Source organism: Rhinolophus sinicus, linkage group LG01 (genome assembly GCF_036562045.2).
Source record: "Rhinolophus sinicus isolate RSC01 linkage group LG01, ASM3656204v1, whole genome shotgun sequence".
In the NCBI taxonomy this organism is placed as follows: Eukaryota; Metazoa; Chordata; class Mammalia; order Chiroptera; family Rhinolophidae; genus Rhinolophus; species Rhinolophus sinicus.
In genome coordinates, this window is record NC_133751.1 from 8,913,396 (window position 1) to 8,937,167 (window position 23,772).

Genomic DNA, 23,772 nt, shown 5'->3' on the forward strand with positions numbered 1-23,772 from the left:
CGCCCCAAGAGGCCCCAGAACCAACATACTTGGTGGTTGGCTTCAGACCACAGCAAAACACCTCCCAATTAGCCTCACAAGTGGCACACACAAAGGGTGGTCTCAACAGGCACTAGAGCCCACTGGGGCGAATTCCACTTAGTGAGGTAAGCTCCCTATATAGCAGCCCATAAGCTGTGGATGTGGACAAACCCCACAGCCAATCAGCCTGAGGGTCAATCCCACCCATTGACATGCCAATAACAATCAAGGCTCAACTATAACAGAAGGTCACACACAACCCACATACGGGACACTCCTGGAGCACACAGAGCAGGTGATCAAGGAGACTGTGCCAGGGCCCCACAGGGCACCTACTACATAAGGCCACCTGGCCAAGACTGGGAGACATAGCAGATCTACCTCATACATAGAAACAAACACAGAGAGGCAGCCAAAATGAGGAAACAAAGAAATACGTCCCAAATAAAAGAACAGCAGAAATATCCAGAAAAAGAATTAAATGAAATGGAAGCAAGCAACGTGCCAGACAGAGTTCAAAACAATGATTATAGGGATGTTCAAGGAACTTAGTGAGAACTTCAACAAAGAGATACCAAGCATAACAAAGGACATAGAAACCATAAAAAGAACCAGTCAGAAGTGAAGAATACAATAACTGAAATGAAGAACACACTAGCAGGAATCACCAGCAGACTATATGAAGCAGAGGACTGAATCACTGATTTGGAAGACAAGGTAGCAGAAAACACTGAAACAAAACAGTAAAAAGAAAAAATCCAAAAAAATGAGGATAGCTTAAGAGACTCTAGGAGAACATTAAGTGTAACAACATTTGCATCATAGGGGCACCAGAAAGAGAAGAGAGAAAGCAAGAGATTGAGAACCTATTTGATGAAATAATGACTGAAAACTTTCTAACCTGGTAAAGGAAATAGACATACAAGCCCAGAAAGTGCAGAGAGTCCCAAACAAGATGAAACCAAACAGGCCCACACCAAGACAATTTATAATTAAAACGGCAAAGGTTAAAGACAAAGAGAGAATCCTAAAAGCAGCAAGAAAAAGGCAACTAGTAACTTATTAGTTGTAGCATAGTCCATGTTGTGTGGCCAAAAGACTTTGGGTCTGAAATTTTTTTTAAGGCATGTGATACCAAATGCCTGACCTTGGCCACGAATAGCTTTCAATAAAAGCACCCAGAGAGTGACAAGCACTAAGCAAGGCCATTTTCTGCTGTAGAAAAAAGTCTGCTTTTCAGACTTGCTCTTCTCATTTCAGACTCTAAGAAGGCATTGGTTAAGAGCCAGTAGGGCTATCTCAGAAGCAAGCAGCCAGGAAAATACCATCAGTTGACTTTCCAGGTAGGTCTACCACACCTCATTCTGGCCATGGCCTGGGGTGACAATGACAGAATGTGAAAGAACAAGCTCTAAGACTGTTTACTGGTGCAGAATAATGGCCCCTCAAAGATGTCCACATCCTAATACTCAGAACCTGTGAATATGTTACTTTACATGGCAAAAAAAAAAAAAGGACTCTGCAATGGTGGTCAGTTTCTGGATTTGAGATTGGGAGGTAATCCTGGATTATCAAGTGGGCCCAGTCTGATCATCTACATCCTTAAAAATGAGAATCTTTTTCAGCTGTGATCAAAGAAGACTTGACTAGGGAACAACGGTCAGAGAGATGAACATTGCTGGCTTTGAAGATGGACAAAGGAGACATGAGCCAAGGAATGCAGGTGGCCTCTAGAAGCTGGAAAGGGAAAGGCATGGATTCTCCCCTAGAACCTCCAGAGAGAGATACAGGCCTGCTGACGTCTTAATCTTAGCTCACTGAGACCCTTGTCAAGCTTCTAACCAATAGAACTATAAGATAAGAAATTTGAGTTGTAAGCCACCAAGTTTGTGGTAATTCTCTAACTCTTTTGCTGTTGGCGCCCCTTAGTGGCCTTGGGATGCACATTCAGACTTACCACCTTCACTTTTACCACATCCATCTTTGATTAGGTTCTGCCATCTTTGATTAGGTTCTGTTGGCAAATGTCACAAGTTAATTTTTAGCCCCTATCAGAGGCTAAACCTCCCCAGTTTGTCCAGGACTCGGGTTTCCTGCAATCTAAGATTTTCATTTTAAAACTAGGCAAGTCCTGGAAAGACTAGGGCATGTTGGTCTCCATACCCCTGACTCCCATGGGCACACCTCATGGGAAGACTACCAGAAGAGAGCAATGGCTTTGTATCCTAGACACTGCAATAATGAGGCCCCAAACACAATTGGGACTTGGACAGCATGCCTTTAAAAATGCATCTTGATTTGACATCAGCAGCAGAAGTGCATACTTTGCTCATGGTAGGAAAATAACAATTGAAGATTTGTAAATTACTTCTTGACTCTCATTGAAGACCAATGGAGAGAAAAGGGAGGATGTATGGGGGTGGTGGGGCCAGAGCAGACCATGAAAAAGAAATTCTAATTATGTCTAAATGTGTTCAGATTCAACTTTCTCAATTTGTTCAGAGTTCTCTAGCTCTCTTGCAAAATTCTTTAGAAATATGTAGCTTCCTGAAAAATAAAAAAAGATATCAGCTTTATTTCTATTTTCTTTGAAATATTTATAAGTTTTAAGGATGCCAAAGGCCTGAAACTATTTAACAAAGAAGAAAGTCTGGTACCTCCAAGACAATCAGGTAGGTTTCAATAACTAACTTGTGAAAGTTCTACGAGCGATGCTGTGGGTATTTCTGGTATTTCTATAGTACTTTTTATTCAGACTGAAACTAGTCAGTAAATCAGAAATATCTTAAAAGTTATTGAGGGAATTCTTATGAGATAGTGTGTAGGACCAGTGTGGATTTTAGAATGCTTTCCTTTTCATATTGAAAGATGGCAGAAATCAGAGGCTCTGTGGTTAACTTTTCAGGTAGAAGGCAGGGATCTCCTGTGTAGTATGATAGCTAAGATCTAGAAGAATCTACCTGACTAAAAATGCCCATGAAAGCCTGAATCTCAGAGAACCACCTAGAAAAAAAGCCACAGTCTGTTAAGGACGTGGTGGTGGTACCTCTTGTCTTCCCTGGGGTCAGGCGAGGAGAGGGCACCAGATCCAGCAATCTCTTACCTTCCCACAAGCTGACACTGTCCATTTCCTCATATACAACATGAAAGGGTCCATTTTGGTGACTTTTTCTACAGCTTCCTATAGATGTTTGATGAAGTAGCAAAGCCAGATGAATACCCATGTCTTTTTTTATTAAAGTTCATTTTCTAAAAGCATGCTTGCCAGATCCCTTTCAAAAAGGTTCAAGGCACTTAATAAGCTGTATTAATTACTACAGCTGGTCATTACAGCTATGAAAAAAAGCTCAAAACCTGAAATTAAATCCAGAAGACCCCAAATAGCCAACGCAATCTTAAGAAAGAACAAAACCGAAGGCATCACACTCCCTGATTTCAACTATATTACAAAGCTATATTAATCAAAACAGTATGGTATTGACCTGAAAACAGGAGCATAGATCAACTGAACAGAATAGAGAGCCCAGAAATAAATGCACAAATATACGGCCAATTAATTTATGACAAAGGAGCCAAGAATATACAACGAGGAAAGGACAGTCTCTTCCATAAGTGTTGTTGGGAAAACTGGACGGCATCATGCAGAAGGATGAAACTGGACCACTATCTACACTATACACAGAAACTTAACTAAAAAATAATTAAAGACTTGTATGTAAAACCTGAAACCATAAAACTCCTAGAAGAAAACAAAGGAAGTAATCTCCTTGACATTGGTCTTGGCAATGATATTTTGGATTTGACAACAAAAGCAAAGGAACAGAAACCAACATAAACAAGTGGAACGACATCAACTAAAAAGCTCTACACAGCACAGGAAACCATCAACCAAATGAAAAAGCAGCCTAGTGAATGGAAGAAGAGATTTACAAATCAAATATCTGATAAGGGGTTAATATCCAAAATATATAAGGAACTCGTACAACTTAATAGCAAAAAAACAAACAATCCAATTTAAAAAAATGGGCAGAGAATCTGAATAGGTATTTTCCTAAAGACATACAGATGGCCAACAGGAACATGAAAAGATGCTCAACATCACTAATTATTAGGGAGATGCAAATCAAAACCACAATGAGATATCACCTCACACTTGTTAGAATGGCTATTATCAATAGGACAGGAAATAACAAGAGCTGGTGAAGATGTGTAGAAAACGAAATCCTTATGCTCTGTTGGTGAGAATGCAAATTGGTGCAACCACTATGGAAAACAATATGAAGTTTCCTTTAAAAAATTCCTTAAAAACAGAACTACCATACAACCTAGCAATCCCACTTCTGGGTATCTGAAAAAAATAGAAACAGTAATTTAAAAAGATATATGCACCTCCATGTTTGTTGCAGCATTATTTACAATAGCCAAGATATGGAAACAACCTAAGTGCCATCGACGGATGAATGCATAAAAAACTGTGATATATATGTATATGTATATATATATATGTATGTATATGTATATATATATGTATATGTGTATATATATATATATATATATATGTATATGTGTGTGTGTGTGTGTGTATATATATGCGCAATGGAATATTAGCCACAGAAGAGAAGGAAATCTTGCCATTTGCAGCAACATGAATGGATCTTGAGGGCATTATCCTAAGTGAAATAAGTCAGACACAGAAAGACAAATACCATATGTCTCACTCATATATGGAATTAAAAAAAAAAAAAAAAACAAGCTCATACCGTGTTTCCCAGAAAATAAGAAAATAAAACTGGGTCTTATATTAATTTTTGCTCCAAAAGACGCATTAGGGGTTATGTTCAGGAGATGGCATCCTGAAAAATCATGCTAGGGCTTATTTTCCAGTTAGGTCTTATTTTTGGGGAAACACGACAGATATAGAGAACAGATTGGTGGTTGCCAGAGGCAGGGGTGAGGGGTGAAATGAGTGAAGGGAGTCGAAAGCTATAAACTTCCAGTTATTAAATAAATAAGTCATGAGGATGTAATGTACAGCATGGTGACTACAGTTACTAATCCTATATTGTATATTTGAAAGTTGCTAAGAGAGTAAATCTTCAAAGTTCTCATCACGAGAAATAAAAATTCTGTAACTGTGTATGGTGAAGGAAGCTAAATAGACTTATAGTGGTGATCATCGCACAATAGATACAAACATCAAATCATTGTGTTGTACTCCTGAAGCTAATATAATGTTGTACTTCAATCATACCTCAATAAAAATATACAATAATTTAACAAAAAGACAAACATAAAATTAAATCACCTGGTATACTGAAAAATGGCAACTTAGGGTATTAAGTAAATTTGGTGTTCTAAATTAAAATTTGTAAAAGATCTATTTCCTGGATGACATGTCCATTGAAAATGTGTGCTACATTTTCAAAGACAAATAAAGCAGAGCTGTTTCTAGTCAATTAGGTAATCGGTTTCTCCTGCAGTTGTCTTGCTTAATGGAAAAATGGAATTATCTCTGAATGGCTTTTGCAACTTCAACAAGAATAGCAAACAAATGAACAGCTCCCAGCACAAACAAAACTTCTTGTAAAGGAGAGAGGTGATTGCATAATACACTGTGGGACGGCATACCAGATTACTGGTATAGTGGCATGGCAGTTTTTAATTTAAATGCAAATTTAGTAAACTTTGCCCTGTATCTTCATATTTCAGCAAGCAAAGCGACATCAGTTTGCTAAATGTCCCTTTTCTCCTGGCCTGTGAAAGTGGAAGGTAAGCCTGCATTTGTAAACCGAAATCTCAGGTTTCACAAGCTTTGGGCTCAAACCTGTCCTTTTGCATTGGTGAAAGGAGACAAAAGAATCAACCAGGAGTACATAAAATCATATTATGCATAAAATAGGAAAAATAGGCATTAAGCTTCAAAAGCAAGAAAATCAGAGTCAGCAAACAAACAACAACAACAAAAGAAAAAAACAAAGAAAAAGAAAAGAAAAGGAAAGAAGGATGGAAGAAAGTAGAGTTTAGGAAAATCACAAAACTTTACTAGAATTGTAAAGGGTAACTACTCCAATTTAACAATTAGATTTCATTTTGCATTTCCTTGTTGTTTGTAAATGCTTACAAGTACAGAGGTTTCTAGGCCATGGGTAACTAATTTGCTGACCTTGAAGTTTCTAGGTCAGTGAGCAGAGACATGTGGTATGACCCTATAGATGTTTTCAACGAAGAGATTTTAGAAGATTTCAGGCATTATAGAATTATCTGGAAGCTTTCCCTTCCCCCATTCTCCACTGTTAGTTGTCTGACTGTATCCTATGGCCTTGTTTGATCCAAGAACAGGGAAGGCCTGTGGCCAACGTGGATCAACCACGCTCCAAACAGAAGAAACACCGAGCAGGCTGGCCAAGGCCAAAGCTAATGCCCTGGCTTTATTATAAGGAAGTCTTTTCAGTGCCACATGCTTTTTTTGGCAAATATTCTAACTCCTTCCGATCCTCACCCCTGGGAAAATAAAAGGGGGGCTGGCCCTGCCTCAAGATTCCCTAACTCTTACCCATTGATTCAAAAAAGATCAGCGTCACAAAGTTGTCCACAAACCAGTTGAGAAGCAAACCATTCCAAGCCTCCTGTTTTCAAAAGGGGCAGTTATGCTAAGTAGCCAAGAAACTAGTGTCTCTAATTCGTTGCAAATTGTACAGAGGCCACAGCAATCCAGTGTCAAGGTGCTGAGTCACTTCACCTGCCTCAGGGAGATGAACACAGCGACACCACATGAGGGGAGGCTGGGGTTGTCTAAAGGTGTTCATTTATGGTCCTAGATCCAATCCAGGCTACTCCAGTGCCTCAAGAACTGCTATATCTCGGTTTTACGTTAAGGGGGAAAGTAAGGCTTGGAAAACCGGAATTCAAAGATGAGGCACCAAAATATTGTTTTTTGTACAGAAGAATTTGACAATATTTTACACCAGGGTGCCTGTAGGTAATGAACTAAACAGGAAAAGTCAAGTCTATTTCAGGAAGAAAATGGAGTGTGAAGATTCTGTGAGGGCTCTCGTTTACTTATCACTGATATAAAGGCATCTACACAGATGAAAATAAGAGAGTGCAGGGGATTTAAAGAGCAGAGGGAGGACTTGCTGTATCTTAGGTATCTTTAACCCAAAGTGGGCTACATGTCTTAGCTTGTCCAGCCCATCCTTGGGGACCATCTGAACCAGACCCGCTCTGGTTCCCTGGACCCCACCTCTCTCCAAATCCACACTGATAATGATAATGACCTATGGGATCCTGATCACAGAGCCCCTCCAACAAACACTAGGAGGAGAGAGCTGAGAGGGGATTGGTTTAGCTCTGTCTTGCCCCTGAGTCTATTCAATAAAGGTGGACTTGACAAAATGAGGCACGAGGGTAAAAATGACACAAAACACTGAGTACCCCAAACCAGGAAATATGGCACCTCATTCCTAAAGACAACATTGTGCAAAAATAATAAAAGAATATTTTCTTCCATGGGATTTGAGATGCTTAATAACACTTGCTGATACAATGAATGGACACATGAGTCAATCAATCAATTATCCTTCAAACACATTGCCAGTCAGCACTCCACCGCTCTGTAAACAGAAGCACTTTGACATGTCAACAGGTCCTCAAGGTCAAGGGGACAGTGACAATGGGGCAGGAGGAGAGAGCCACTCAGGGAAGGGTCAGCCTCTAGAGTTTCACAAGCTTTATTCTATTCCTGACCTACTTCGGGATACCCGCTGTGTTGAGAACACTCCAAAAACCCGACCTACAATGGATAGTGTTGGAGAAATCTAGGGCCATAAACTCACTTCACACATTATTCTCTGTGGGTAAGTTGAATAACTTCAGGGGATTTTTAACTCTTTCCATTTTTACCCAGATGTTATTGGTGCCGGAAGTAAGAACTTAGTAATACTCTGCAAACCTTGAAAAACGAATTTGCCAGAATAAAATATGCCACAGGCTCTGAAAGTCCAGCTCTGAAAATCTGGACTGCGGATTTTTAAAACTTGTGTTTCTGAAATAACACCCACTGATATCTTTGAAAGGAAGGATGTTCTCAATAAGTGGCCTACATTCTTGGGAAAGATGATGTGAGTTGAGTTGATACACTGCTTTTCCCATGAAACAAATGATATAATATTATTTTCTTTGCCAAAAGCTAAAGGAACAACCTTTATAGAAATGCCCAATCAACCACAAAATTAAGTGAGGAGTGTCTTATGTAGTGTAAAGTATTCTAAAGAATATACAGACCCTTAAGCGGTGAACAGAGATGCCATGAGGAAAAACCAATAGAAATGTGAGAGAGTGCCAGTCCACAATGCACTAAGTTCTTATCTAATTTCACAGCTTCTGTAAGGGCCAGGCATGCAGGAAAGCTCCTTTCTTTGGGGGAGATTGACATTGCCGCCATCCGAATTTGATACCCCAGCTCAAATTCTGGAATTCCTACTTATGAGTCCCCCTTAGAGGCTGAAGGAAACGAGTCTCGTCACATCAGTCATGAGACACACCACTTACTTAGATCCTATCAGCTTTCTCCTGCACCCTCTGTACAAGCTTTTCTCAGCTCAGCATCATCTCTCCTCTCTTCTTCCTCTATAGTTTGTGCTAGCAAAGTAGGAACCCTCAGTGGTCTTATCCGCATCTCTTGGTAAGGTGAAGGATGGGGCCATGGCAGGTGGAGTGGGGAGCTGGCCGCCCTGCACTTGGGAAAGAGGGGGGCCCATGGGGAAGAGAGCTGAAAGCCAGAGGGTGCCCTGCTGAACTGTTATTATAGTGGGGGGATAACTGCCACTGTCAAGAGGGAGGGCTGTAGGGGGCTGCTTGCGGGTAAAAGGCCAGAGATCCAGCTGTACCATCGCCATGACTGCTGTACAGTGCAGATCATCTGTAAGGCTTCTCCGTTTCTTTAACTTTTCAGCAAGGCAGAGGGAACGCTAACTGGACTCAAAGTTGGCCATTTTCGGGCTGTCTCTTGTCTTCCCTCTTCTGCCCTCTAGTGGAGCAGCAACTAGCCAGCGAGGACAGCAACAACCAGTAAAACCCAGTGCAGGACAGAAGACCTCCTGCAGAATAAGAGCCAAAGCGGTGGAGCTTCTCTTTTGCCACACTTATGAGGAGTGAAGGGAAAGGTTGTCATTCCCCCTCATCTCCACACCTTGGTTGGTATTATTTATCGATGTTATGCTAGCGTAGCCCGTGACACAAATATGATGCATCGCATTTCTTGTAAGCCTACAAAGGAAAAATGTATCATAAGTGCAGTTAGGCCACTTTTAGAAAAGAAAAATTTAGTGGTTTTTTTTTTTTTCCTTAAAGAAAGAAAAGCTTGCACAGTTGGTAACACTTTCTAACTGGACTTTGCTTGCAGAGCCAACCAATGGTTTAGGCCGTCCACCCAACATGCCGTGGACAGCGGCACTCGTCTGCGTCTGATCGCTACAATTGTATGTATTAGCTTGCTCACTCCAGACCACAAAAGGGACTGTGCTCAGTCTTGAAACATGCTTCTCACTCTTCCATATCCTCAGAATTTAAGAATAATCCCATTCATCATTACACCTGTGTCCTAAGAAACACATTTTAGATCTTAAGACTTCAAACCATAGATCTGAGCTTTTCCAAATGTCAATCAATCCTAAATGTGTTCGCAAGGACGTATAGTATTTACTCTGTTTAACTGTTGTAATAATCCGTGTATTGTCAGCAGGAGTAGGAGGTTCACCACCCTTGGCCTTTATAGCTTAATCATTGAACCAAGTTGCCCTTAGCTTTAAATTCTGGCCAGAAGCGTTCATTGTCACAGTGGGTGAATCAAGTCACAAGAAGTATACGGATAAACGAAATGGAACTTGCTATTTATCCTCAAATACGAATTCTGCTTTAAAAACTCCAGGGCTATTTTTAATCCGTATTTAATAATATGGCCTGATACCAACTGAAGCTTTTACATGGAGATGAAAAGCTTATTTCCTTGTAAAATTCTCACAAGGAATTATTACAACAAAGGAACATCTTGTTCTGGAAAGCCTGCTTAATAATGCAGCCTGTTTTTATATACCCCAGTGGTTTATATTCTTGAATGACAGAGAGTATTTCAACCCCTATAGTGACTCAATGGGAAAAAATGCACACACCAAATGGAAGAACTGGCCTCATGGGGGCCCCCTTTGGTCTGCACTGCCCCCTCCTTTGAATTGCTTTAAACCACTCTGTACCTCTCACCTTGGTCCTGTCTTGTCAGTCACCCAGATTTCACTAGCTTAAAAGAGACATAAGCCACATGGCCCAGTTACCTATTGCCTCTAAACAAATTACCCCAAATTTAGCAGCCTGAAGTGTCTGTTTTATTATATGTCATGATTTTGTGAGTCAGGAATTTGGGCAAGGCTTGACTAAGTGATTCTTCTGTTCCATGTGGCATCTCTGAGCGAGGGCTCTGCCCTTTGCTGCATCGCCCTCTATTTGGAAGACTATGCTGTGCATAATGGATAGATAAATGGATGATGACAATTTACAAGCATGGCTATCATGTCGGGAGGAAAGAATTGGGTGGTCAGTTTTGAATGATATATTTTGCAGAATGTAAGTCTTATAATCCCATAAACTCTTTCCATCTAAGCCAGCAATGCCTCGCCAGTCAGATTGCATTTACAGACACTGGCTTTTGCCTGAGCACAATAATTGTTCAAGGACGGTGCCCCTTAAATGTCATTCTTGCTTTTCCATTTCTGTGGCAGGAGACTATAGCCAGGAATGCAGGTGAAGACCAAAATGCGGAAGAGAGACAAAGGTCACTCAGTGGGGTCAGCTGGTGGAGGGGCTGGTCCCAGGGTCCAAGACAGCGTGTCTAGTGCCCGGGCCTGGGAAGCCGGAAGACTAGGCCCAGCTGGGATTGTCAATGGGTCGCTTTCAGGTGGCCCCTCCAACATGGTGGCTTCAAGATGGTCAGTGAACAAGGCAGAAACTGCACAGCCTTTTATGAGGAAAACCACACAGCACCACTCCGTCCATACTCTCCTGGTTACCGAGTGGTCAGGAAGGCCAGACCAGACTCAGAGGGAGGAGAATCAGACCCCCCTTCTCAATGGGAGGAGTGTCAAAGAACTTGCAGCCATCTTTAAGCCATCACACTATATGATTTCAGGGTGTGCCCAAATGCTCAAACCATTTATTTATAGATCCAATTCTTTACTAACTTGAACTGGTTTAAGAAAATATTAACAGTGTCTAAAAGCAATGGAGTGTTATTTGTTTTGGGGGAGGGGTATATTCAGTAATGGGCACAGCAACATATCTGGAGTACTTACTAAATCAAATCCCAGTATCTGAAGAGCAGCAGAACAATCTTATTTTATTGCTGCTATTTATGATGCAAAGAATTGTAATATATTGGCAGTTAACAATTTGTAATATAAAATGGCAGTTACCAAAAAAATGTACCCCTCCATATCTGATGTGTTAATACCTCTGAGTTTTCTTGAGTTCTGAATTCTCTGGAGAGTTAAACGACACAAAGAAGCCATTGAGTGCAACCTAAAACTTTATCCAGTCTGGCCATTTATGGGAATAGAGTTGAGGGCATCAGCCTGGAGTTCAAACAAAGGGAACAAAGTTGGAGAGAGATTAAGTCTTTCCCAGATTCTTTGAACTCACCGCCTCTAAGGCCCTGACACCAAAGGCACCAAAAAGGTATTAATTTTCCTCATTTAGGGAGAAAGCCTAGTGTCCCTGGTTCTCTAGACCACTAACGCTTTTATTCTGTGCAGCCTTTCAAAGCACATGAAGGCTGTGATGTGCTCAACGATTGCACACATAGTGTGGCAATTATCCTAAGGGCCGCATCAGAACCCCTGTGTGCCCCTACCAAGAGCAATGACGTCCCTGCCCTGATTTCCCGTCCCTACACCTCACTGCAGCCAGAGGGAGGCCAGAGGCCTTTTGGGGGTGGGGGGGCTGCTACAGGGGCATGACGAGGTTCTTCCCACTGCACTGCAGCAACCTAGGCCCCCACAAAAGTTAGAAAAATAGGGCCGAGCAGGTCCAGGTTTTCTCCTCTCCCAGCAGTGGGCCGCCCTCTTCAGCAGAATCCCACAGGATTATGAAAGGGGACCCACCTCTCTCACTTCTCCAGGGCAGCTCTGAACATGTACCCTTGGAAGACAAAGGGGGCGCTAGGGCTGGTATCTACTTAATCGGCACAGTATTTCCTCTCCTTCATAAGAATAAATGCTGCTTCTTAGAGAAAAGACTGGAATAAAGGCCTGTGGGGTGGCCCAGATCGTGGCTCTAGGCCCTCTTAGCTTGTGGACTAGAGTTACATAGTTACGCTACTGCGATTAGCTAGTCAGTACTGCAGATAACGCTGTTCTGCCCGTCACTGAACATGTAAAATAACTCCGTTGCTTTTAGACACTGCTAACATTTTTTTAAGCCAGTTAAGTTAGTAAAGAATTGGATCTATAAATAAATGGTTTGAGCATTTGGGCACACCCTGAAATCATATAGTGTGATGGCTTAAAGATGGCTGTAAGTTCTTTGACACTCCTCCCATTGAGAAGGGGGGTCTGATTCTCCTCCCTCCGAGTCTAGTCTGGCCTTCCTGACTACTCGGTAACCAGGAGAGTATGATGGGAGTGGTGCTGTGTGGTTTTCCTCATAAAAGGCTGTGCAGTTTCTGCCTTGTTCACTGACCATCTTGAAGCCACCATGTTGGAGGGGCCACCTGAAAGCGACCCATTGACAATCCCAGCTGATCCTAGTCTTCCAGCTTCCCAGGCCCAGGCACTAGACACGCTGTCTTGGACCCCCGGACCAGCCCCTCCACCAGCTGACCCCACTGAGTGACCTTTGTTCCTCTTCCGCATTTTGGTCTTCACCTGCATTCCTGGCTATAGTCTCCTGCCACAGAAATGGAAAAGCAAGAATGACATTTAAGGGGCACCATCCTTGAACAGTTGTTCAATTATTGTGCTCAGGCAAAAGCCAGTGTCTGTAAATGCAATCTCACTGGCAAAGCATTGCTGGCTTAGGTGGAAAGAGTTTATGGGATTATAAAACTTACATTCTGCAAAACACATCATTCAAAACTGACCACCCAATTCTTTCCTCCCAACACAACAGCCATGCTTGTACATTGTCATCATCCATTTGTCCATCCATAGTGCACGGCACAGTCTTGCAAATAGAGGGGGATGCAGCAAAGGGCAGAGCCCTTGCTCAGAAATCTAGGAACCAAATCTCCCCCTTCCTGACTGTCACTGCCAAGCCTGCCATCCTGCTCTGCCACCTGTCCCAGCGCCCCCTATCCTCCCCTTTCTCACCTGTTATTGTAATTGTTTGCTCCTGGATCATCCGCTGGGCTGAAGGCTCCAGAAAAGCTGTGTTTATCACTGTTTGTTACGGTTCTACCCCGGCCCCAAGCACACTGTCTGATACATGATGGGTAATTAATAAATATGTGCTTTAAATAGCCACTCGGTAGTTTGAAGACTGAAAAGTAGCTTTTACTTATCCTCACATCAAAAGAGTCAACTCTTATATGGTCAACCAAGCACAGAAGGGAAGAGAAACAGTTATTTGGGGGTAGAGTCCATAAACCTAGTAAAAATCTGGAATTAGAGAATGTTTTCAATCTGATGATTTCTTGCAGGCATATGTAGAATTAGACTTACCCTTGCAGACTAAGTAAGTACATATCAACACAGTCTGTGTTTCTCCACAGAGCTACCCTCCCAGAAGCTTCAAAATCATCTTTCAAAACAATCTTTGATATTTGTGTGTTTCAGTTCTCATTAAACATAAGCTAGAAGTAGGCTTCCACCATTCACTGGACTCTAAAAGTAGAATTTGTCATCATTCTCTATAAGTTTTGGTCAATTATTTCAACAACGTGGGAGCATACACAGAAGATCTGTCTAAGAGACACACCCTCACAAACAATATTTTGATATCACTTCATCACAGAAGATAACTTTTCACAATGGTTTTTATTTGTGGGAATCAAATTCATTTCGGTAGATGGCAACCCAAGATCAAAGATGGAGCTGTGTGGGCCTGAAATGATCCTGCTATCTACACATTGTAAACTTTGTTTTGAATAGAAGTCTTACAATGTAAAAAAGAGTTGGATCCTGAAAGCATATGTGTTTGATAAAATGTAACCTGCTAATTAAAAAGAAAGGGAGAAAGGCAAGACTTGAAAGACCTAATTCCCTCAGGACTTTAGAAGCTATAGAACATGAAGTAAAACAGAGCATTTAAAGATTCCAGTAAATGTAGGTGACGTTTCCAAGAGTGCTGTCACAGCCTATGCTTTGTTTCCCTAAGCATCAATTACAAGAAATTACCAAAACTAAAAGGATAAATTACTCTAGTACAAGCAGTCAAAACAGTACCAGAAAATATAATGCAACTCACATCACAGACAAAGGTTTAATTTTCTTAATGTAAAAATCAGAAAAACTAAGGCCACAGCAGTATGAAAAATGGCAAAGAACATAAGCAGCTAACTCATGGAAAAACAGTTACCAACAGTTTTTAAATATGTAAAAGTATTCTCAATCTCATGCATACTAAAAGAGATATGAATTAAGTGACAACGGACAGCATTTTTCACCACTTAGATTCAGGAAGTTGGGTAATATTGAGTGAGGAAAGTTGGGGAAGCAAACAAGGCATTTGTATAGTGTCAGGGGACCACTGTTTGGTATAACCTCTCTGAAAAGGAACTTTGGTAAAGGTCATCTAAATCTTAAATATTCACATGATTTGCCCTAGCAAGCCCATTTCTAAGAATTTGGTTTCCATATATAATTGTACATCTGTGGGGGGATATTCACTACAGCACTGATTAACATATCAACAAGAGGAAACTACCTAAACATCCATCTGTGGGAGACTGTAGAATACCATAACTAAAAAACTATGAAATTTTTATGAAGAATGCAAGAGAGCCACAGGCATCAATAGGATGTGATGTCTAAGATATGGTGTTAAAAAAGCAAGTTATAACCCAATGTATTTCCAGTGTACTATTTTTGGGGGATCAGGGGGAAGGTGGGTATGGTATTTTTTAAAACATCCACAAATCCTTTGCTTTCTCTTTAAAAGGTGGAGCTTAATTCCACTCTTCTTGAGAGCTGGACTCAGTGAATAGAGTAAGGAACAAATGACAGTGTGTGGCTTCTGAGACTAGGTCATAGAAGGCATTATAGCTTCTTCTCTCTTGGATCCCTGTTCTGGGGAAAGCCAGATGCCATGCTGTGGAGACACTAAAGCAGTCCCCGTGGTGAGGAACTGAGCCTCCCGCCAACAGACATGTGTGTCAGTCCTCTTGGAAATGGGTCCTCCACCCCAGTCAACCAACCCTTCAGATGAGACCACAGCCCTGCCAACATCTTGACCGCAACCTCTTGAGCCAGAACTACCCAACTAAGCTGCTCCTGAATTCCTGACACAGAAAAACTATGAATAATAAAAGTTTGTTGTTTCAAGATGCTAAGTACTGTAGTAATGGCTTACACAGCAGTAGACAACACAGTGAGGGTATTTCCATATATGCTTGAATATGCACAGAATACCTCTGGGAAGATATTCAGTTGTTCTCTCTAGGGAGAAAAACTGAGAGGCTGGGCCTCAGAAGTGGAAGATGACTTACTTTTCATTGTATTGTGTATTTTGATATTTACAAAGTTTTTATTATCCTAATGCATTATCTTTTTAAAAATCAGTAAGTACATTTTACGAAGGAATCCCATGGACTATATAAATGTCCAAACTTTGTATAAATATGTTTAATCTCTATTTAATTTCAACCTAACCTAAATCAAGGTTACGGACTTCATAGGCAAAAAAAAAAAAAAAGAAAACATCTCTAACAATATATATAACACGTTTAGTGTCTTAAATATTTCTTTCTTGATAGATACTACTAGTTCCTCTTTTTCTTTGCTAAATAAAACACCTTTGTGGTGAAGGCAATGTAACTAGTCGAGCCCCAGATGATGAATCAAAGTAGGTTTAAATTAGGAGTCAGCAAACCTTTTCTAAGGGGACTGATAGGAAATATTTTAGGCTTTGTGGACTCCGGCCAAAGATGGAATTGGATACTGTCTCCTTATGGGGAGGAGACTGGGTTGCCAGAAAACATGTCAATATCTTTCAGAAACTGTCTACATTGTGGAGAAAATATCTCCTCCAACCGTGCCCAGATACAGAATCACCACACTCTGTCAGAAAAGGAGCCAAGGAAATAAATGATGGAAGAGGCAAGGTTTAGGAACTTGAAACATCTGCCTCCTCAACTCTCAAAAAGAACTTTTTTCTTTCTTTCTTTTTTTTTTTTTTTTTTTCCTGAATGGCGCATGGGCTCAGAGAATGGCTACAGCAAAGACAGCCTATTTTAGAAACTCTTGAAGAATTTGTACTAGGGATTACCGAAGGGTCTCACTTGCTGTGTATCCCGAAACACAATTAAATCAATTACTATTTAGTGACAACCGTGGTATCTGCAAGTCTTCCTGCTACACACTCATAGACTCCTAACCATCTTCACTCCCGCCTCCCCTTACTACTTCCATTAACTGGGTGCCTGTTATATGCCAGGCCCTGTCCTGGGTGCTGGGAGAACCACGTTGAGCAAAGCTATATGGTCCCTGCTACTGCAAGCTTTTAGTACAGTGGCAATGTCCATCCACTGATACAATACATGGCTCAACTTCTGTCTTCCATAGTAGATGGAAAGTTCTATGAGGGTAGGAGCCCCGTCAGTCTTGTTTGACACTGTGTCTCCCACAGTGCATGACACACAATAGGTGACACATCCACAGGTACTGAGTTAGCAGATTGATCTATAGCATTATGATACACTTGAACCTAAAGCATGGATCAGAGCTTTGAATTTTACACATCCCTTCAAATTCCAGGTTTTATTTTTCTATGGATCTGAAAAAAAAGATAAATTTACATGCTGAAAGAACCAAGTGTGGTGTTGCTAAAGGCTTCGTGCAGATTCTCAAGGAGGTAAGATATCTTAGTGGACCTGGCCATGGGCAACCAAGGATTTAAAGGGCACAAGCTGTGAAGAGAAGGAGAAGCTCATGCTGAAGGTAAGCACAACGGCTCACTTACCCCCACGACTCCAGCGCACACAACCCTTCAGCCCTAATAGGGGTTGTGGCATCTGCACACAGGACAGGGCAGAGCCTTAGCCCTGGGGGGTTCCAGTGTCATGTAGCCCTGCTGCCAAGTTGTCACCATGAGGAAGACTGGCTCTGGCCCTTTCACAAGGGACACTGGACTGGGACAGTGGGAAACAGGACTTGTGTCCTGCTTCTCACTAGCCAAGTCACTTTGAACCAATCATCCATCCATCTGGTTATTTACCCATCATCACCAAAAAGCGCTGACTGACAGCTTACCACAGCCCACTGCTACGTCAGGGGTGAGCATACTGTATGACTTTCCCCGGTGTGCCTGTGCTGTATGTGAACGTGTACGGAAGAAGTTAGCAAGACGTGATCTTCTACCTCAGTTTCCACCCCAACTAACCCTTGACAAATTTCATACATGTAGTGTGTAAGCAAATTGTACAGGACACTCAGAAAACAAATTACAAAAAATGTCATGTTAGGGGGATAATTGAAGTCACAGAAGTGCATCTCTGCTCATGTCCCGTCAAAATACATAGACCACATATAGTTATGAAAATCACATCTCCCTTTCAAGTTCCTCAGAGACCAAGCCCCACAAAACAGATCTCAACAAGCCCTCTTCCAGTAAAATAGGCATAGAGAACTGCAGCCTACTGGTCTACCACAGGTCAATTCGATGCTGGTCCCAACAGATTACTGACCCACTCTCATCCTGCCACACAGTGTGACAAAGCTTGGGTGGCCTGATTGTTTGTTTGATTGATTGATTGATTGATTGATTGATTGATTGACTGATTGTGGGAGGCATTTCTGAGTGACAATTATTCAAAGGCCATATCTTTCTTGAGTTTACTTGTTCCATCCTCACCTTCAGCTTTCTGTAGAGCCCAAGTGTGATGACAAATGCAAGTTTTCAAGCTCAACAGTAGCTGAATATTAATAGTTAAATGTATGGTGTCCAAAACATTATTTAAGAAATTCTTAGACTCTGGCCCATGAATATTCACTGATCACATTGAGGTTGTTTAAGTCATGAGAAATTTGCCAGGAAACCCATATATCGGACTGTCCCACCCTAGATCCTGCCTGAAAGTATACATGCTGAATTAGAAGAACCAAGCCTGTAAGTGAGACTTCCTTAGTGACTAAATCCCCACAGCAACGGGAGTCCTTACTTCATTCTTTATCATGAGTATTTGCTTTGTCATTAGTTGCTATTATGCTGGTATATTATTATGTTGTTACCATTTGTGTCATGAGTAAAGAAGAAAAGAATCTGTCTTACTAAACATATTGCAGGGTTACCCTATAATGTGATGACAAATTAACATTTCTTTGAGAAAACAAAACCAAAAATTAGCACAATCAGCAATTAATTTACCATACAGTAATTCAAGGAAGCTTTCCTTGGCCTGTTCTATACGTTGCTGGTTCTTTTATATGCAAGACTACATTCTTATATATTTATAGGAGAAAACAAATGACAAATTAACAAGCTGACTCTAAGACAGGGAATATAAAGCATAGGTGGCTAAAATTAGAAGCAGATTTTATTATTACATGTTACTGGGTCATACTCGTATGTCATTACTTTCTGATATACTTGGAACCAATCGATTTAATTTTTAAAATAGGAAGAAATGTAAAAATATGAAGTTCAGAAATAGAATATAGGCTAACTAATCTCAAATTGTGTTTACTGGGCTGTCATATGAAGGCTAGAGGAATGTTTGGGGGACATTGTGGCACTCTCCTTAAAGAACAGCTCTGTGAATTCCACACCCCAGTGATGGCACAGAAAACCCACCACAACACACCTGCCTGGACATGTCTACAAAACCCAGGAGGTCACAGGTCCATTATGGAATAGAGTCCAAATATAATGGAGCCCAAAGAAGGAACCTAGAAAAGGCTAAATCTGGCAAAGAAATCCTATTCTGAACTAACTGAAGGATTTAAAATGAAGTATTACAAACTCAAAAGGTCTAACCGTCTAATGGGTTTTTGCTTGTTTTTTGCTCTGGGGCCTTTTGTCTTGTTTTTAAAGAGAATGATTAGTAAGATAAGTAGAAAGAGATAAGCCTTAGAAATGAGATGAGACACATCTTAAGCGGCCCTCAGAAGTTGGATCAAGCAGCAGTTGCTTGAAAATCAATCTCACTGGTTGGAGATCTGTTTCTTTCCTTAAAGAAAAAAAAAGTACAATAAGTGATCGACTGATCACCAAGCCAATCATCAGAGTAAAACATTTTAGATAAGCTGTCCAAGATATGCCTTTTGCCTCTGTCTACACAAGCCACTCCGGAGCAAAGAATGAGAAAACAACTTGTTTTGACTTTTAATTATATTCTTATCCCCAGAGAATGGAGGTAATTGGGTACCTAAAGGGATTTGCAAATTAATACATAAATAAATAAATAAATAAATAAATAAACAAACAAACAAACAAACAACATGAATGGATTAGGAAGGGGATTGTTTCTGGGCAAAACCAATGAAAGTTTATGGGAACTGAGCACTGTAACAGTTAGAGGTCCCACTTATACTATGCTTATTTCAAACCAGGTCGTGTTCTAAGTGCTTTATACAATCTAATTCTTGAATTCCCCACAACAACCTTGCTGGGGAGGTACTATTATTGTCCCCATTTTATTCATAAGCAACAAAAGCACAGAAAGGTTAAGCAACTTGCCCAAGGTCACACAGCAAGAAAGTCGCAGAGCCAGAATTTGACCCCAGGCCCACTAGCTCTAAAGTCTGTGCTATCGATCACGGCAAACTATCTCAAGCAGGCAAACCACCTACTCAAACCTTCATTGAGTTCCAGGCCTGTGCGCCACACCAGACATATAAGATGAATTTCACAGTCAAGAGAAGAGACAGAGCACAGAGGTTATTCCCATGTGTGAGTGGAGGCTCAACAGAGAGACACCCAACCCAGACTGAAGTGGGGGAGCTGGCAACGGGGAGATGAAAATACAAGATTTGAAGGGGAGGAGCTGTGGAATGATACTTAGGAATGATACTTGCTCTACCTTAGGAAAGATTCTTGCTCTGTACCTTGAACACATAGCAGGGGGCATAGAGAGGGAGGAGGAGAGAGTCACACTTTCAAGGCAGGAAAAAAAATGTGTTTCCTCAAGGGACAGTAAGTAGTTCAGTACAGCTGGCATAGCGGTACCATGAGTGACAAAGGGTGGGGACACCCAGATGATGCCGAGGAGGCAGGAACAAATCACGTAGGGCCTTGTGACCTGGCTAAGGAGTGTGGATTCATCTGAAATTCTGCAATAAACAACTGAAGAACTTTAGACTAAGAAACGAAATGACTAGATCTTTTTTCCTAGCTCACTGGCTATCACGAAGGGACCAGTTTGGAGAGAGCAGAGAAAGGAAGCAGGAAGACTAGTTAGGAAGCTGTCCCTGTATTTCAAAACTGTAACAAGAGGCTGGAATCAGGTAACCATGTGATCAGAGCAATAGCAATTTCTTAAACCAAGGAGCAGATCTGGGGCTCACACAGCCGCACCGTGCTTTGGCTTCTCCCTTCCCCTCACTTCCCTGCAGACTTCCAGCTCCCAGTGGCCTTCTTAGGGGTTGTGCCCTCAGGTTAGGTCCTAATGCATAATCTTAAAATGTCCCAGGGTCTTATATAAATGCTCAGAACAGCACCTTTTCACTAGTGAAGAAACAAATCCAAACCCCTTCTCCCTAACCCCCTCACTATGCAAACAATTCATGATATTCTGACGTTAATCACTTTGGAAACATTTCTCTCTTCTTTTGCTGATTAGAACTTGCTTACATTTCAGTCAAAGAGGTTTAGGTCATAACTGGCTTCTATAAGCCTACAGTATTTGGAAGGATTATGAATCAACATGCAATGCACATTCTTGACCTTATTATCCACCGCTTTCTTTCGCTGGTCTGGCTAAAGGTCTTTTCGCACAGGGCTTTTTTTAAACAGAGATCCTGGTGTCCCTTATTGTTGATGCCTTATAGAAATGCCTGTTTAAACTCAAAACTTCTTCAATTGTGTCTCTTACGATTCTTTCACAAAATCATTGCTCTCTACCCATTTGAAGGTTGAAAATATTACATAAAAGCAGTTGCTGGGCAAGTCCCCAGTGCCTGCATTCTTCCGACATAAATGTTAAGATGTTGAATAAATATTAAAATGTTTAAATAAACTTCCTCCCAAACATACCTTACAGATTCTACCAAAGTGGGATACCCTATTAGAGCTGAAAACATTGGCCAGACGCTTTGGGCCTCTGGAATTTGAGTCCTGGATACTTCTCACATTGCAACCTACCTACTTGTATTTTTTCACGTCAGGTATTAGAGTTTCCTTTGGCAGAAATTATTTTGAACATCAATAAGGATTGTCACTTAAAAAAAAAAAAAAAAGTTCATTCTTTTAATAACCTCCTGAATAGAAGGGCCAGTTAGGATTTTCAGGACAAAGGACAGTGGGATGATGGCCCCGCATCCCGACTTCTCACCAGCCCCACCCCAACCTCTTCGCTTCCAAACCAGTGTGTCCTCCCCAAAACTTCCCTTTAACTCTTCTCCATGAAACCCAGGCTGTCCCGCCTCCCTCCCGCGGATAAAAGCGCTTGGTGACAATCAGGACGCCTAGAGCACGGCCCCGATCTTGCCTCTGGGACGTGAGAAGACGGAGACTACGGATGAGAAGGGGCGTCATAAGAGTTAGGGGAAGTGAGATTTACCTTCACGAAGAGGGTGATGTCGTGCTCCTGCCCCGGAATCCCCTCTTCCGGCGCCTCGCCGTCCTCCCCGCGGCCATTCACCCGCGCCGTCTCGTCCGCGCCCTCCGTGCTGCCCTCCTCCGCCAGGTGGTTGCTGAGCTCGGCCTCCGGCTCCGCGGCCCCAGTCTGTGCGATCGCCTCAGTATCCGCGCTGCCATCGGGGCGCCCCTCCTCACCCTCGGCTGCGATCTCCTCGCCTGGCCCCTGCGGGCCGCGCTCTCGCCTCTCCTCCTCTGCCTCCTCCATCTCTTCCTGGGGTCCCCCCTGGTCCCCGTCCTCGCCAGTGTCTGCCGTCGCGTCCCCGGGGACCGCTTCCTCTGACTCTCCTCCCACGGGGCTCCCTCCCTCCTCCGCGGCGCCCAACGCTGCACCCTGAGGCTCCCCCGAAAGCTCGCCAGGGCTGCACCCTGTGCTTTCCTCAATCACCTCCACCTGGGACAGGGGGCTGTGGTCTCCTCTGTCCCTGGGGTCTCCTTGGGGCCTGGGCGCCCCTCCCGCCGACTCTTCCGCCTCCATGCTGGCCCCCGGCGCCCCGGGCGCGCTGCTTCCCGGTTCCTCCCACCCGCTCTCCGCCTCCTTCTCCGCCTTGGGGTCCGCGGGGTCCCCTACCTCCCCCTGAGTCTCCCCCGGGGCCTCGCCTTGCGAGCCTCGCCCGGGCCTCTCCTCTTCCACCTGCTCTGCTCTGCTTGCCACCTCCCCTCCCTGGGGGGCCTCGGCGCCCTCCTCCGCCTCCAGCTCACCCTGCGCTCCGCTCGCACCCGGCGTCTCGGCCCCAGGTTCACTGCCGGCGCCTGGCGCCAGCTCACCCGCGCGCCCTCGGTCCTGCCCGGTGCCCTCTCCCTCTCTCACCGCGGCCGTCGCGGCTACTCCTGCCCCCTCACTCCTCCGCGCTTCCGCGGCGCCCTCGCTAGCCTCCTCCCCTTTCGCCTGTCCCCCCGCGTCCCCCAGCTCGCTGGGTCTCTCCGCCAGAAGCGCCGGGCCCTCGGACAGCCCCTGCGGACCCGCGGCGCCCCCCTCCGGCTCTGCTGCCTCGGCCATGGCCACAGTTCTCTGTCCTTGACCGAAGATCTTTCCTTTTACGCTGCTTGGGGAGCAGGTGGCGCTGGGCGAAGGGCAGGAGACCAGGGGCCACTGCGCCCCCTCCGAGAGGACGGCCCGCTCCGGGCTTGGCGGCCCGGGGGCCGTGCGCTGGACGCGGGGGGCGAAATCCGCCGCGCCCAACACACTGCTCCCCAACTCCTGGGTTTAAGCTCTCTGGACTGTTCCTCCACCGCCGGTGCTTCTTCCTGGTTCTGCCTCTGCTTCCCACCCGGACCCTAATTCCTACTGAACTTGTGGCGGGTGGAGGTGCAATGCGCGGCTGCCGAGGGCCGCTTTGCTCCAGCTCTCTTTGAAGTGCTTGGCCAGCCGTCCTGTGGTTCACCAGGTCCTTAGTGCCAACTCCATCCCTCTAGGGCTTGGGCGGGGTTTGTACCTCCCTCCTGTGCCCCTGTTTGGGTGACCTGGGAGCCTGGCCAATGACAGCCTTTCTCAAAGCCCTTGTGGATTTCAGTGAAAAGATCTTGGTCCTACTGGCCACTTGGGTGTTTTCTGGAACAGCTTTAAATTCCAGAGACATTTAAATCACCCCCAAAAAACACACCCCACACGCAAATACTTAATCCCCGCTTTGCCCCAGGAGCCAAGCTTCAGCCTCTCAGCTGGAACCCAACTGCAGTTGCCTCAGTGTCCAAGATCAAGGGTGGTAAATCCTGGAAGAAAAAAGAAGGGAAGCCACACCGCCACCTTCCAAT

The 23,772-nt window shown here is 43.4% G+C and overlaps 1 protein-coding gene across 1 annotated transcript in view; it reads right to left on the reverse strand.

The window, feature by feature from the left end:
• CLIC6 (chloride intracellular channel 6) overlaps positions 1 to 23,485 on the reverse strand; it is a 44,622-nt gene extending 21,137 nt beyond the window's left edge. Inside the window, exon 1 of the mRNA XM_019730260.2 lies at positions 21,941 to 23,485. Within this exon, the coding sequence (XP_019585819.2) occupies positions 21,941 to 23,017 (1,077 nt within the window). The 5' untranslated portion in view covers positions 23,018 to 23,485. The remainder of the gene's footprint in view (positions 1 to 21,940) is intronic.
• Positions 23,486 to 23,772: the final 287 nt, after the last annotated feature.